The sequence below is a fragment of the Tachyglossus aculeatus genome, chromosome 10 (assembly GCF_015852505.1).
Source record: "Tachyglossus aculeatus isolate mTacAcu1 chromosome 10, mTacAcu1.pri, whole genome shotgun sequence".
Classification (NCBI taxonomy): Eukaryota; Metazoa; Chordata; class Mammalia; order Monotremata; family Tachyglossidae; genus Tachyglossus; species Tachyglossus aculeatus.
Window position 1 is genome coordinate 44,656,261 of NC_052075.1, and position 14,639 is coordinate 44,670,899.

At 47.6% G+C, this 14,639-nt stretch overlaps 1 protein-coding gene and 1 non-coding gene across 2 annotated transcripts in view; both read left to right on the forward strand.

Annotated features, from left to right (window-relative positions):
- Positions 1-2,617: 2,617 nt before the first annotated feature.
- TRNAQ-CUG lies at positions 2,618-2,689 on the forward strand. Its single transcript has one exon. It is a non-coding gene; the product is annotated as a tRNA-Gln (tRNA).
- A 5,865-nt stretch (positions 2,690-8,554) lies between these two features.
- Positions 8,555-14,639, forward strand: part of MKLN1 (muskelin 1) — a 199,825-nt gene continuing 193,740 nt past the window's right edge. Inside the window, exon 1 of the mRNA XM_038752328.1 lies at positions 8,555-8,651. Coding sequence (XP_038608256.1) covers positions 8,560-8,651 — 92 coding nt within the window. The 5' untranslated portion in view covers positions 8,555-8,559. The remainder of the gene's footprint in view (positions 8,652-14,639) is intronic.

Consider the following 14,639-nt stretch of genomic DNA (forward strand, 5'->3'; position numbering starts at 1 on the left):
GTAAAACGTAATGTAATCCTGGCCTCCCTCAGCCTTCTTCTTTCCAGGCTGGAGTCCCAATCTTCTCAGTCTGTCCTCATTCGGAAGTGATGCCGTCCACTTGATTATCAGTTCAACAAACACCTGCTAAGCCCTTTGAATATGTGGAATGCTGTTCTACGTATTGGGAGAGTACATGGTTATTTTTTAAGACTCGGGGCCTGGTTCCCAAGGGGTTTGTAAAGAGATAGTAGGGAAGGGCAATGGAAACCTTGGTGGTTGCTCTTCTCTGAACCGGCTCCAGCTCTATCATGTCTTTCCTAAAACAGACTGATGAGAACACTGCACGCGGTATAAGCATAATATGGGATACAACCAGCCCATACAATACACTCAACTGGGGGATAAGGTCTGTAGGGTTGGATACCGTCCCCCATTCAGTGTGGCTCAGTGGAAAGAGCCCGGGCTTTGGAGTCAGAGGTCATGGGTTCAAATCCTGGCTCCGCCACTTGTCAGCTGGGTGACTTTGGGCAAGTCACTCAACTTCTCTGAGCCTCAGTTACCTCATCTGTAAAATGGGGATGAAGACTGTGAGCCCCCCGTGGGACCACCTGATCACCTTGTAACCTCCCCAGTGCTTAGAACAGTGCTTTGCCCATAGTAAGCGCTTAATAAATGCCATCATTGTTATTATTACTATTTGCCCGACCAGCCCTGCCACCCGGCTAAGATCTACAGGGGAGTAAATCCATCCCCCACCCCTTCCCCAATCAATTAATCCATCCATTAAGCAAAAGTATTTATTGAGTGCTTACTGTGAGCAGGGCACTATGCTAAGCACTTGGGAGAGTACCATACAATAGCATTAGTAGACACGACTCTCGCTCTCAGGGAGTTTGCAAATCAGTGGGAGATTAAGCAGTCAATTTAGAGATTATATAGTTGACCTTCATATTTGAAGAAGACACCAATAACAGTGAAATTCACCCATGACCGCATGTGTGGTTAAAAAGGCCAAGATAGGACCCACAGTTCCAGCCACATTATGCACACTAAAAGATCATCCCTTGTTGTTTTGTCATGTTTAATATTTACAGCACCTGTCTCTGGTCCCCTCCCCATCGCCCCTACTCCCTCCCTCTACTCTACCCCCCTCCCTACCCCACAGCACTTGTGAATGTTTTTACCTATTTATTATTTTATTATTCTCTTTATTTTATTAATGATGTGTATATATCTATAATTCTATTTATTTATATTGGTGCTCTTGATGCCTTTCTACTTGTTTTGTTTTGTTGTCTGCCTCCCCGCTTCTAGACTGTGAGCCCGTTGTTGGGTAGGGATTGGCTCTATTTGTTGCCGAATTGTACTTTCCAAGCACTTAGTGCTTGTTCTGCATCCAGTAAGCGCTCAATAAATATGATTGAATGAACGGCAGTCCCTCTAGACCGTAAACTCATTGAGGACAGGGAACGTTTCTACCAACCCTTTTGTACTGTACTCTTCTGAGTGCTTAGTATAGTGATCTGCATGCAGTAAGCGCATAATAAATACCACATATCGAGTGACTGGTGCCTTCTTGCTCTCTTGTTCCTTGGAAAGCTTTTGCTCAAAAAAAACCAACCCTCTTTTCTTGATAGCAGGGTGCCATGCTGGGCTATCCTTAAAATCTGGAGATTAAGCAACCACTGAATGGCTCTTTGAAACCATTCTGCCCACAGTTTGTGTCAGATTTTCAAGGCGTTCAAGAGACCCCTGAGCAGATAACTAAAGAGACTGTTAAACCGAGGAGGGAATTTAATTTTGAAATAGATGATACAGACGTTAACGAGTTCACTCTATCTCATGCAGAGGAATTATTGTCCGACGACGCCTCTTTGAACAGTGCTCTGCACATAGTAAGCGCTCAATAAATACGATTGATGATGATGAACTTCTTCAATCCACCGCTTCATTGAAAATGCCGAAACAGATGAAGAAGAATCAATCAATCAATCAAGAGTATTTCATTGAGTGTCCACTGTTTGCAGAGCACTCTATTATGCAATTGGGAGAGTACAAAAGAATTACTCGCCCTGCCCTCAAGGAGCTTGCGATCCAGTTGGGTAGTGCGGCCATATAAAGTTATGGTTTCTCTACCAGGAGCTAAAATCCTAGTATTAGAAATTCTTGCATCAATTTTCAAGAAAGTGGATGAATTTATAAATATAGTTTTATTTTGAGGAGTGTCTGTATTCATCATCAATCGTATTTATTGAGTGCTAACTATGTGCCGAGCACTGTACTAAGCGCTTGGGAAGTACAAATTGGCAACATATAGAGACAGTCCCTACCCAACAGTGGGCTCACAGTCTAAAAGGGGGAGACAGAGAACAAAACCAAACATACTAACAAAATAAAATAAATAGAATAGATATGTACAAGCAAAATAAATAAATAAATAAATAGAGTAATAAATATGTACAAACATATATACATATATACATAATAAATATGTACAAACATATATACATATTCCAAGTATGGGTTTTTTTTTAAATCATGGTAACACTTTTGTTCTCCATTCATTCTATCGTATTTATTGAGCGCTTACTGTGTGCAGAGCACTGTACTAAGCGCTTGGGAAGTACAAGGAGGAGGCCTTATGGTGTAATGGTTAGCACTCTGGACTCTGAATCCAGCGATCCGAGTTCAAATCTCGGTGGGACCTTTAACTTTCAGCGCTTAGAACAGTGTTCTGCACATAGTAAGCGCTTAACAAATGCCATTTTTATTATTATTATTATTACAAGTTGGTAACATATAGAGATGGTCCCTATACAACAGTGGACTCTGTTCCTTCCTAGTGATGCCCAATGAACCAATGATTAGGAAACAGGGAGCCTGGAACATGGCTATTCCAGACGATTTCTTAAATACTAGATTAAAGAACTAGTCGATTAAAAAAAATGAAAGAAATAATCAAACAATCCTATATTAGGATGGCCAACAACCTGATGCCAAAAAGTCAGACCATGAGATTCACCTGATGTCACATGCATCACGCTGGCAGGCAGAGTGATGTCGTGACATCATCTGGATGGTGTCTTTGCAGAAGTTTGCCTAATTTGGCTGGAATTTAGAGTGTATCTTTAGTGTACTCTGACCTTTCCACTTGCTCCAGAGACACCGTGTTCCTCTCGCTGGTCCATGTAAACTCAAACGTTGGGTCCGGGCCACAAAACTTGGCTGCAGGAGCCGTGGAGGAGGGAGGCTGCGCACTAAAAATGAAAACAAGCAGACGTGGAAGCATCCGGTATCGTATCTGTACCAAACTGAGGAGAGACCAGCTGAAAACCGTACTGTCCACTGAAAAATCAGACGAATGACCGTCCTACCCTGTGGTCTTGGAAAACCCAACCCGGGTCAAGAAAAACTGCTAAGGAACCGTTAGACTCGGGGTCTAAAGGCGAGACACTGGACGAGGGTGGAACTTCCTTTTTCGTGGCTCCACATTTGGGTTGTTTGCAGTTCCCTAAAAACAGAGCCAAAAATGAGGTCAGGCAATTCCTCCTCAGCCCAACCTTGGTATTATGTGATTTCTTCAGGCCACAAAATGACCTGGGTCGCGGTGACCCCGTTCAGTGCCTGATTCAGTGCCGCTCTTCACTCGTTTTCCAGTGTTCCTTCCCATCCCGTTCTTCAGCTGCAAAATCCCATGTTTCCTTGTCTCTCTTCAAGTTCATGGTCATGGGTTCATATCCCAGCTCTGCCAATTGTCAGCTGGGTGACTTTGGGCAAGTCACTTCACTTCTCTGGGCCTCAGTTCCCTCATCTGTAAAATGGGGATTAAGACTGTGAGCCCCATGTGGGACAACCTGATCTCCTTGTAACCTGCCCAGCGCTTAGAACAGTGCTTTGCACATAGTAAGCGCTTAATAAATGCCATTAAAAAAAAAGTTGGCCTCTCACGCCCTTTTTCCTCTCAGAAGAGTCTCTCCATCTCCACCCACCTAGCTCTCCTACCCCATTTCTAGATGATCCCCCTCCTCTTCCCAACAGTTTGACTAATGGGGGAAAACCACTTTGGGAAACCTGAGGTGGGAAGTGGGAAGTCCCCCTTCTAGACTGTGAGCCCACTGTTGGGTAGGGACCGTCTCTAGATGTTGCCAACTTGGACTTCCCAAGTGCTGTGCACACAGTAAGCGCTCAATAAATACGATTGAATGAAAATATTACTCTATTTTACTTGTACATATTTGTTCTACTTATTTTATTTCATTAATATGTATTGTTTTGTTGTCTGTCTCCCCCTTCTAGACTGTGAGCCCGCTGTTGGGTAGGGACTGTCTCTATATGTTGCCAATTTGTACTTCCCAAGCGCTTAGTACAGTGCTCTGCACATAGTAAGCGCTCAATAAATACGATTGATGATGATGATGATGATGATGATGATGAATACAGACATTCCTCAAAATAAAACTATATTTATAAATTCATCCACTTTCATCCACTCTATGTTGCCAACTTGGACTTCCCAAGCGCTTAGTCCAGTGCTCTGCACACAGGAAGCGCTCAATAAATACGATTGAATGAATGAACATAATGTGAGCCCGCTGTTGGGTAGGGACCGTCTCTAGATGTTGCCAACTTGGACTTCCCGAGCGCTTAGTACGGTGCTCTACACACAGGAAGCACTCGATAAATACGATTGAATGAAAATATTACTTTATTTATTTTACTTGTACGTATTTATTGTACTTACTTTATTTTGTTAATTTGTTTTGTTGTCTGTCTCCCCCTTCTAGACTGTGAGCCCGCTGTTGGGTAGGGACCGTCTCTATATGTTGCCAACTTGTACTTCCCAAGTGCTTAGTACAGTGCTCTACACACAGGAAGCGCTCAATAAATACGATTGAATGAAAATATTACTTTATTTATTTTACTTGTACGTATTTATTGTACTTACTTTATTTTGTTAATTTGTTTTGTTGTCTGTCTCCCCCTTCTAGACTGTGAGCCCACTGTTGGGTAGGGACCGTCTCTAGATGTTGCCAACTTGGACTTCCCGAGCGCTTAGTACGGTGCTCTACACACAGGAAGCGCTCAATAAATACGATTGAATGAAAATATTACTTTTTTATTTATTTATTTTACTTGTACGTATTTATTGTACTTATTTTATTTTGTTAATTTGTTTTGTTGTCTGTCTCCCCCTTCTAGACTGTGAGCCCGCTGTTGGGTAGGGACCGTCTCTAGATGTTGCCAACTTGGACTTCCCGAGCGCTTAGTACGGTGCTCTACACACAGGATGCGCTCAATAAATACGATTGAATGAAAATATTACTTTATTTATTTTACTTGTACGTATTTATTGTACTTATTTTATTTTGTTAATTTGTTTTGTTGTCTGTCTCCCCCTTCTAGACTGTGAGCCCGCTGTTGGGTAGGGACCGTCTCTAGATGTTGCCACCTTGTACTTCCCAAGTGCTTAGTCCAGTGCTCTGCACACAGGAAGCGCTCAATAAATACGATTGAATGAAAATATTACTTTATTTATTTTACCTGTACATATTTATTGTACTTATTTTATTTTGTTAATTTGTTTTGTTGTCTGTCTCCCCCTTCTAGACTGTGAGCCCGCTGTTGGGTAGGGTCCGTCTCTAGATGTTGCCAACTTGGACTTCCCGAGCGCTTAGTACGGTGCTCTACACACAGGAAGCGCTCAATAAATACGATTGAATGAAAATATTACTTTATTTATTTATTTTACTTGTACGTATTTATTGTACTTATTTTATTTAGCTAATATGTTTTGTTTTGTTCCCTGTCTCCCCCTTCTAGACTGTGAGCCCGCTGTTGGGTAGGGACCGTCTCTCTATGTTGCCAACTTCTACTTCCCGAGCGCTTAGTACGGTGCTCTGCACACAGGAAGCGCTCAATACATACGATGGAATGAATGAATATGAATGAATATATATCTATGTATATATGTTTGTACATATTTATTACTCTATTTATTTATTTATTTTACTTGTACATATCTATTCTATTTATTTTATTTTGTTAATATGTTTGGTTTTGTTGTCTGTCTCCCCCTTCTAGCCTGTGAGCCCACTGTTGGGTAGGGACCGTCTCTAGATGTTGCCAACTTGGACTTCCCAAGGGCTTAGCACAGTGCTCTGCACACAGTAAGCGCTCAATAAATACGATTGAATGAATGAATGAATACGAATGAGACGCACATACGGAGAAGCAGCGTGGCTCAGTGGAAAGAGCCCGGGCTCTGCCACATGTCTGCTGTGTGACCTTGGGCAAGTCACTTAACTTCTCTGAGCCTCAGTTCCCTCATCTGTAAAATGGGGATGAAGACTGTGAGCCCCCCGTGGGACAACCTTGTAACCTCCCCAGTGCTTTGCACATAGTAAGCGCTTAATAAATGCCATCATTATTATTGTTATTATTATCCCGGCTCTGCCAACCGTCAGCTGGGTGACAATGGGCAAGTCACCTCACTGGGCCTCAGTGACCTCATCTGTCAAATGGGGATGAAGACTGTGAGTCCCTCCGTGGGACAACCTCATCACCTTGTAACCTGTATATATGTTTGTACATATTTACTACTCTATTTATTTATTTATTTTACTTGTACATATCTATTCTATTTCTTTTATTTTGTTAGTATGTTTGGTTTTGTTCTCTGTCTCCCCCTTATAGACTGTGAGCCCACTGGTGCGTAGGGACTGCCTCTATATGTTGCCAACTTGGACTTCCCAAGCGCTTAGTACAGTGCTCTGCACACAGTAAGCGCCCAATAAATATGATTGATTGATTGATTGACTGTGAGCCCCACGTGGGACAACCTGATCACCTTGTGCCCCCCCCCCCCCCCAGTGCTTAGAACAGTGCTTGGCATATAGTCAGCGCTTAATAAATGCCATCATTATTATTATTTGGAGACAGAGGTCATGGGTTCGAATCCCGGACTCTGCCACTCGTCAGCTGTGGGGCCTCGGGCAAGCCACTTAACTTCGCTGTGCCTCAGTGACCTCATCTGTAAAATGGGGTTAAGGCTGTGAGCCCCACGTGGGACAACCTGATCACCTTGTAACCTCCCCGGCGCTTAGAACGGTGCTTTGCACAGAGTCAGCGTTTGATAAACGCCATCATCATTATTATTATTTTTATTTGGAGTCAGAGGTCATGGGTTCGAATCCCAGACTCTGCCACCCGTCAGCTGTGGGGCCTCGGGCAAGCCACTTAACTTCGCTGTGCCTCAGTGACCTCATCTGTAAAATGGGGTTGAAGACTGTGAGCCCCAGGTGGGACAACCTGATCACCTTGTATCCCCCAGCGCTTAATAAATACCATCGTTATTATTATTATTATTATTATTATTATTATTTGGAGTCAGACGTCATGGGTTCGAATCCCGGACTCTGCCACCCGTCAGCTGTGGGGCCTCGGGCAAGCCACTTAACTTCGCTGTGCCTCAGTGACCTCATCTGTAAAATGGGGTTAAGACTGTGAGCCCCACGTGGGACAACCTGATCACCTTGTAACCTCCCCAGCGCTTAGAACAGTGCTTTGCACAGAGTCAGCGTTTAATAAATGCCATCATCATTATTATTATTTTTATTTGGAGTCAGAGGTCATGGGTTCGAATCCCGGCTCTGCCACCCGTCAGCTGTGGGGCCTCGGGCAAGCCACTTAACTTCGCTGTGCCTCAGTGACCTCATCTGTAAAATGGGGTTAAGACTGTGAGCCCCCCGTGGGACAACCTGATCACCTTGTATCCCCCAGCGCTTAATAAATACCATCGTTATTATTATTATTATTATCATTATTATTATTATTATATTTGGAGTCAGACGTCATGGGTTCGAATCCCGGACTCTGCCACCCGTCAGCTGTGGGGCCTCAGGCAAGCCACTTAACTTCGCTGCGCCTCAGTGACCTCATCTGTAAAATGGGGTTAAGACTGTGAGCCCCAGGTGGGATAACCTGATCACCTTGTGCCCCCCCAGTGCTTAGAACAGTGCTTTGCACATAGTCAGCGTTTAATAAATGCCATCATCATTATTATTATTTTTATTTGTCTGTAAAATGGGGTTGAAGACTGTGAGCCCCAGGTGGGACAACCTGATCACCTTGTATCCCCCAGCGCTTAATAAATACCATCGTTATTATTATTATTATTATTATTTGGAGTCAGAGGTCATGGGTTCGAATCCCGGCCTCTGCCACCCGTCAGCTGTGGGGCCTCGGGCAAGCCACTTAACTTCGCTGTGCCTCAGTGACCTCATCTGTAAAATGGGGTTAAGACTGTGAGCCCCAGGTGGGACAACCTGATCACCTTGTAACCTCCCCAGCGCTTAGAACAGTGCTTTGCACAGAGTCAGCGCTTAATAAATGCCTTTATTAAAAAAAAAAAAAAAAGGAATGGCGCGCCGGGGCTGCGGCTCCTTTAAGAGCGGGCCCCGCCCCCGCGCGCGTGCGCCTGCCCTCCCGCCCGCGCGCTCGTGCGTGCGTGCGTGCGTGCGTGCGCGCTCCCGCCGCTGGTCCGGCCGCGGCGGCGGCGGCGGCGGCGGGGCTGACAAGATGGCGGCCGGTGGGGCCGGTCCGGCCGACAGCCGCCCGCTGCCGTACGCGCTGCACAAGTGGAGCTCCTTCTCCTCCACCTACCTGCCCGAGTGAGTGTCGTCCCCCCCCCATCCCCCCCCCCCGGGGACCCCGCCCGCGAGGCCTGCGCAGACCGCGGCTTCGGCTCGGGCGGGAGGGGCGCGCGCCGGCCTGGGAGGCAGCGCGCATGCGCCAACCGCCGCGCGACCCCCCCCCCCCACGACCGACCGACTTGGCGGGAAGGGCGGCTGAGGCGACGAGGCCACGGTCGCCCGCGACCCGCCCCCTAATCACCACCGTCATCATCATCAGCGTCCTGCAGTGATGCTTATTTTGATATTGGTTAAGCGCTTACTATGTGCTAAGCGCCGGGGGAGAGCCAAGGTGATCAGGTTGTCCCACCTGGGGCCCCCAGTCGCCATCCCCATTTGACAGAGGAGATGTGTAATAATGATCATGATGGTGGTGGGATTGGTTCATGATGGTTATTTTGGTACTTGGTAAGCGCTTACTATGTGCTAAGCGCCGGGGGAGAGCCAAGGTGATCAGGTTGTCCCACCTGAGGCCCCCAGTCGCCATCCCCATTTGACAGATGAGGTGTGTAATAATAATCATGATGGTGGTGGTATTGGTTCATGATGGTTATTTTGGTATTGGTTAAGCGCTTACTATGTGCTAAGCGCCGGGGGAGAGCCAAGGTGATCAGGTTGTCCCACATGGGGCTCCCAGTCTCCATCCCCGTTTGACATATGAGGGAATGGATGCCCAGAGAAGTGAAGCGACTTGCCCAAGGTCGCACAGCAGGCAGTAATAATGATGGTGATGACGATGGTGTTAAGTGCTTACTATGTGCTAAGCGCCGGAGGAGATCCAAGGTGATCAGGTTATCCCACGTGGGGATCCCAGTCTCCATCCCCATTTGACAGATGAGATGTGTAATAATAATGATGGTGGTGGTATTTGTTAATGATAATTATTTTGGTATTGGTTAAGGGTTTACTATGTGCTAAGCGCTGGGGGAAATCCAAGGTGATCAGTTTGTCCCACATGGGGCTCCCAGTCACCATCCCCATTTGACAGAGGAGATGAGTAATAATAATCGTGATGGTGGTGGTATTGGTTCATGATGGTTATTTTGGTATTTGTTAAGCGCTTACTATGTGCTAAGCGCCGGGGGAGAGCCAAGGTGATCAGGTTGGCCTACCTGGAGCCCCCAGTCTCCATCCCCGTTTGACAGAGGAGGGAACGGAGGCCCAGAGAAGTGAAGCGACTTGCCCAAGGTCACACAGCAGACAGTAATAGTGATGATGATGATATTAAGTGCTTACTAGGTGCTAAGCGCCGGAGGAGATCCAAGGTGATCAGTTTGTCCCACGTGGGGATCCCAGTCTCCATCCCCATTTGACAGATGAGATGTGTAATAATAATGATGGTGGTGGTATTTGTTAATGATAATTATTTTGGTATTGGTTAAGGGTTTACTATGTGCTAAGCGCTGGGGGAAATCCAAGGTGATCAGTTTGTCCCACATGGGGCTCCCAGTCACCATCCCCATTTGACAGAGGAGATGTGTAATAATAATCGTGATGGTGGTGGGATTGGTTCATGATGGTTATTTTGGTATTTGTTAAGCGCTTACTATGTGTTAAGCGCCGGGGGAGACCCAAGGTGATCAGGTTGGCCTACCTGGAGCCCCCAGTCTCCATCCCCGTTTGACATATGAGGGAATGGAGGCCCAGAGAAGTGAAGCGACTTGCCCAAGGTCGCACAGCAGACAGTAATAATGATGGTGATGACGACCGTATTAAGTGCTTACTATGTGCTAAGCGCCGGGGGAGATCCTAGGTGATCAGGTTGTCCCACATGGGGCTCCCAGTCTCCATCCCCGTTTGACATGTGAGGGAATGGAGGCCCAGAGAAGTGAAGCGACTTGCCCAAGGTCGCACAGCAGACAGTAATAATGATGATGATGACGATGGTGTTAAGTGCTTACTATGTGCTAAGCGCTGCTCTAAGCGCCAGGGGAGATCCAAGGTGATCAGGTTGTCCCACATGGGGCTCGCAGTCGCCATCCCCATTTGACAGAGGAGATGTGTAATAATAATCATGATGGTGGTGATATTTGTTCATGATGGTTATTTTGGTATTTGTTAAGCGCTTACTATGTGCTAAGCGCCGGGGGAGAGCCAAGGTGATCAGGTTGTCCCACCTGGGGCTCCCAGTCTCCATCCCCATTTGACAGATGAGGGAACGGAGGCCCAGAGAAGTGAAGCGACTTGCCCAAGGTCGCACAGCAGACAGTAATAATGATGGTGATGATGACGGTATTAAGTGCTTACTATGCGCTAAGCGCCGGGGGAGATCCAAGGTGATCAGTTTGTCCCACATGGGGCTCCCAGTCTCCATCCCCATTTGACAGATGAGATGTGTAATAATAATAATGGTGGTGGTATTTGTTAATAGTTATTTTGGTATTGGTTAAGCGCTTACTATGTGCTAAGCGCCGGGGGAGATCCAAGGTGATCAGGTTGTCCCACCTGAGGCCCCCAGTCTCCATCCCCGTTTGACAGAGGAGGGAACGGAGGCCCAGAGAAGTGAAGCAACTTGCCCAAGGTCGCACAGCAGACAGTAATAATGATGATGATGACGATGGTATTAAGTGCTTACTATGTGCCAAGCGCTGCTCTAAGCGCCGGGGGAGATCCAAGGTGATCAGGTTGTCCCACATGGGGCCCCCAGTCTCCACCCCCATTTTATAGATCAGTGAATCAATCGTATTTATTGAGCGCTTACTGTGTGCAGAGCACTGTACTAAGCACTTGGGAAGTACAAGTTGGCAACATATAGAGACGGTCCCTACCCGCAGTGGGCTCACAGTCTAGGAGGGGGAGACAGAGAACAAAACAAAATAAGTAGAATAGATATGTACAAGTAGAATAAATAAATAGAGTAATAAATACGAACAAACATATATACATATATACAGGTGCTGTGGGGAAGGGAAGAAGGTAAGGAGGAGGGGGAGAGGAAGGAGGGGGCTCAGTGTGGGAAGGCCTCCTGGAGGAGGTGAGCTCTCAGTAGGGCCTTGAAGGGGGGAAGAGAGCTAACTGGGCGGATGTGCGGAGGGAGGGCATTTCAGGCCAGGGGGATGACGTGGGCCGGGGGTCGACGGCGGGACAGGCGAGAACGAGGCACAATGAGGAGGTTAGCGGCAGAGGAGCGGAGGGTGCGGGCTGGGCTGGAGAAGGAGAGAAGGGAGGTGAGGTAGGAGGGGGCGAGGGGATGGACAGCCTTGAAGCCCAGGGTGAGGAGTTTCTGCCTGATGCGTAGGTTGATTGGTAGCCACTGGAGATTTTTGAGGAGGGGAGTAACATGCCCAGAACGTTTCTGGACAAAGACAGTCCGGACAGTGGCGTGAAGTATGGATTGAAGTGGGGAGAGACAAGAGGATGGGAGATCAGAGAGGAGGCTGATACAGTAGTCCAGACGGGATAGGATGAGAGCTTGAACCAGCAGGGTAGCGGTTTGGATGGAGAGGAAAGGGCGGATCTTGGCAATATTGCGGAGCTGAGACCGGCAGGTTTTGGTGACGGCTTGGATGTGGGGTGAACGAGAGAGCGGAGTTGAGGATGACACCAAGGTTTCGGGCCTGTGAGACGGGAAGGATGGTAGTGCCGTCAACAGTGATGGGAAAGTCAGGTAGAGGGCAGGGTTTGGGAGGGAAGACAAAGTTCAGTATTAGATATGTTGAGTTTTAGGTGGCGGGCAGACATCCAGATGGAGATGTCCAGAAGGCAGGAGGAGATGCGAGCCTGGAGGGAGGGGGAGAGAGCAGGGGCAGAGATGTAGATTTGGGTGTCATCTGCATAGAGATGATAGTTGAAGCCGTGGGAGCGAATGAGGTCACCAAGGGAGTGAGTGTAGATCGAGAACAGAAGGGGACCAAGAACTGAACCTTGAGGAACCCCCATAGTAAGGGGATGGGACGGGGAGGAGGAGCCCGCAAAAGAGACTGAGAATGAACGAACGGAGAGATAAGAGGAGAACCAGGACAGGACGGAGTCAGTGAAGCCAAGGTCAGATAGCGTGTTGAGGAGAAGGGGGTGGTCCACGGTGTCGAAGGCAGCTGAGAGGTCGAGGAGGATTAGGATAGAGTATGAGCCGTTGGATTTGGCAAGCAGGAGGTCATTGGTGACCTTTGAGAGGGCGGTTTCCGTGGAATGTAGGGGACGGAAGCCAGACTGGAGGGGGTCGAGGAGAGAGTTGGTGTTGAGGAATTCGAGGCAGCGTGTAGACGACTCGTTCAAGGAGTTTGGAAAGGAATGGTAGGAGGGAGATGGGGCGATAACTAGAAGGTGAGGTGGGGTCAAGAGAGGATTTTTTTAGGATGGGAGAGACATGGGCATGTTTGAAGGCAGAGGGGAAGGAACCAGTGGAGAGTGAGCGGTTGAAGGTGGAAGTTAAGGAGCGGAGAAGTGATGGAGCGAGAGAGTTCATGGGATGAGAGGGAATGGGGTCAGAAGCACAGGTAGCCGGAGTAGCAATTGAGAGGAGGGAGGAGAGCTCCTCTGAGGATTCTGCTGGGAAGGATGGGAGAGTAGCGGAGAGTGTTGAGAGCCGGGGGGTTGGAGAAGGGGCGGGGAGTGACTTTGGGGAGGTCGGACCTGATGGATTTAATTTTGTTAATGAAGTAGGAGGCCAGATCGTTGGGGGTGAGGGAAGGAGGAGGGGGAGGAACCGGGGGCCTGAGAAGGGAGTTGAATGTACGGAAGAGCTGACGGGGATGATGGGCATGGGTGTCAATAAGGGAGGAGAAATAGTTTTGTCTGGCAGAGGAGAGGGCTGAGTTAAGTCAGGAAAGGTTAAACTTGGAGTGAACGAGGTTGGCATGGTGTTTGAGGTTGAGGTTATCAGGCTGTCCCAGGTAGGGCTCACAGCCTTTACTCCCATTTTGTAGATGAAATAGCTGAGGCCCAAAGAAGGCCGGGCCACTGGAAGGTATTCATTAATAATAATAATATTAAGCACTTATTATGTGCCAATCACTGTTCTAAGCACTGGGGGAGATACAAGGTAATCAGGTTGTCCCATGTGGGGCTCACAGTCTTCCTCTCCATTTGACAGATGAGGTAACTGAGGCACAGAGAATAATAATAATGATGATGGTACTTAAGCGCTTACTATGTGCCAGGCACTTTACTAAGCGCTGGGGTGGATACAAGCAAATTCAGTTGGACATGGTCCCTGTCCTTTGTGGGACTGAGTCTCAATCCCCCTTTTACATATGAGGTAACTGAGGCACAGAGAAGTTAAGTGGCTTGCCCAAGGTCACACAGCAGACAGGTGGTGGAGGCAGGATTAGAACCCATGTCCTCTGACTCCCAAGCCTGTGCTCTTTCCACTAAGCCACGCCAACAGGAATCATGACTACCGTACCTTCTAGAGCTCCCAGGCCAGGCCAGTACTCTCTCTTCCAGGGAAGTAAGGGGAGTGGATCCCAGGCCCATTTGACAACAAAACACTGAAGGATCCAGGACTAATTTTGTTACTCCAGACAGTAATCTCGTCGTGGGCGAGGAGTGTGTCTGTTTATTCTTATAGTGTAGTACAGTGCTTTGCACACAGTAAGCGCTCAATGAATACGATTGAATAAATGAATGCCACTGTTCTTAAGTCAGACAACTGCTCCCAATCAGTAGTACCTGAGTGTTTACTGTGTGCAGAACGCTGCACTAAGCACTTGGGAGAATACAGTAAAATGGGCGTGATTCTTTCAAGGAGCTTACAGTTGATGGCCTGAGGTTGGGTCTGGCTAGATGAGGTCAACAATGTGGCTTCACCTGAGGGCCAGGCCGTGTTCCTGGCGGGGCTCAAACTTCTGTGCTCTGCACGCAGTCAGCGCTTAAATACTGGTCTGGTTTTGGAGATGAGGCCATTCTAGCCTTGAGTTGGAATTGGATTGGGATGCTACCATGTTCTGATTCCAGCCAGCCCCTATCCCTGAATTTCTGGATCTTAAGGGCCGTGGTCCACCTCAGAGTTGCTGTGTGTTCCCAACT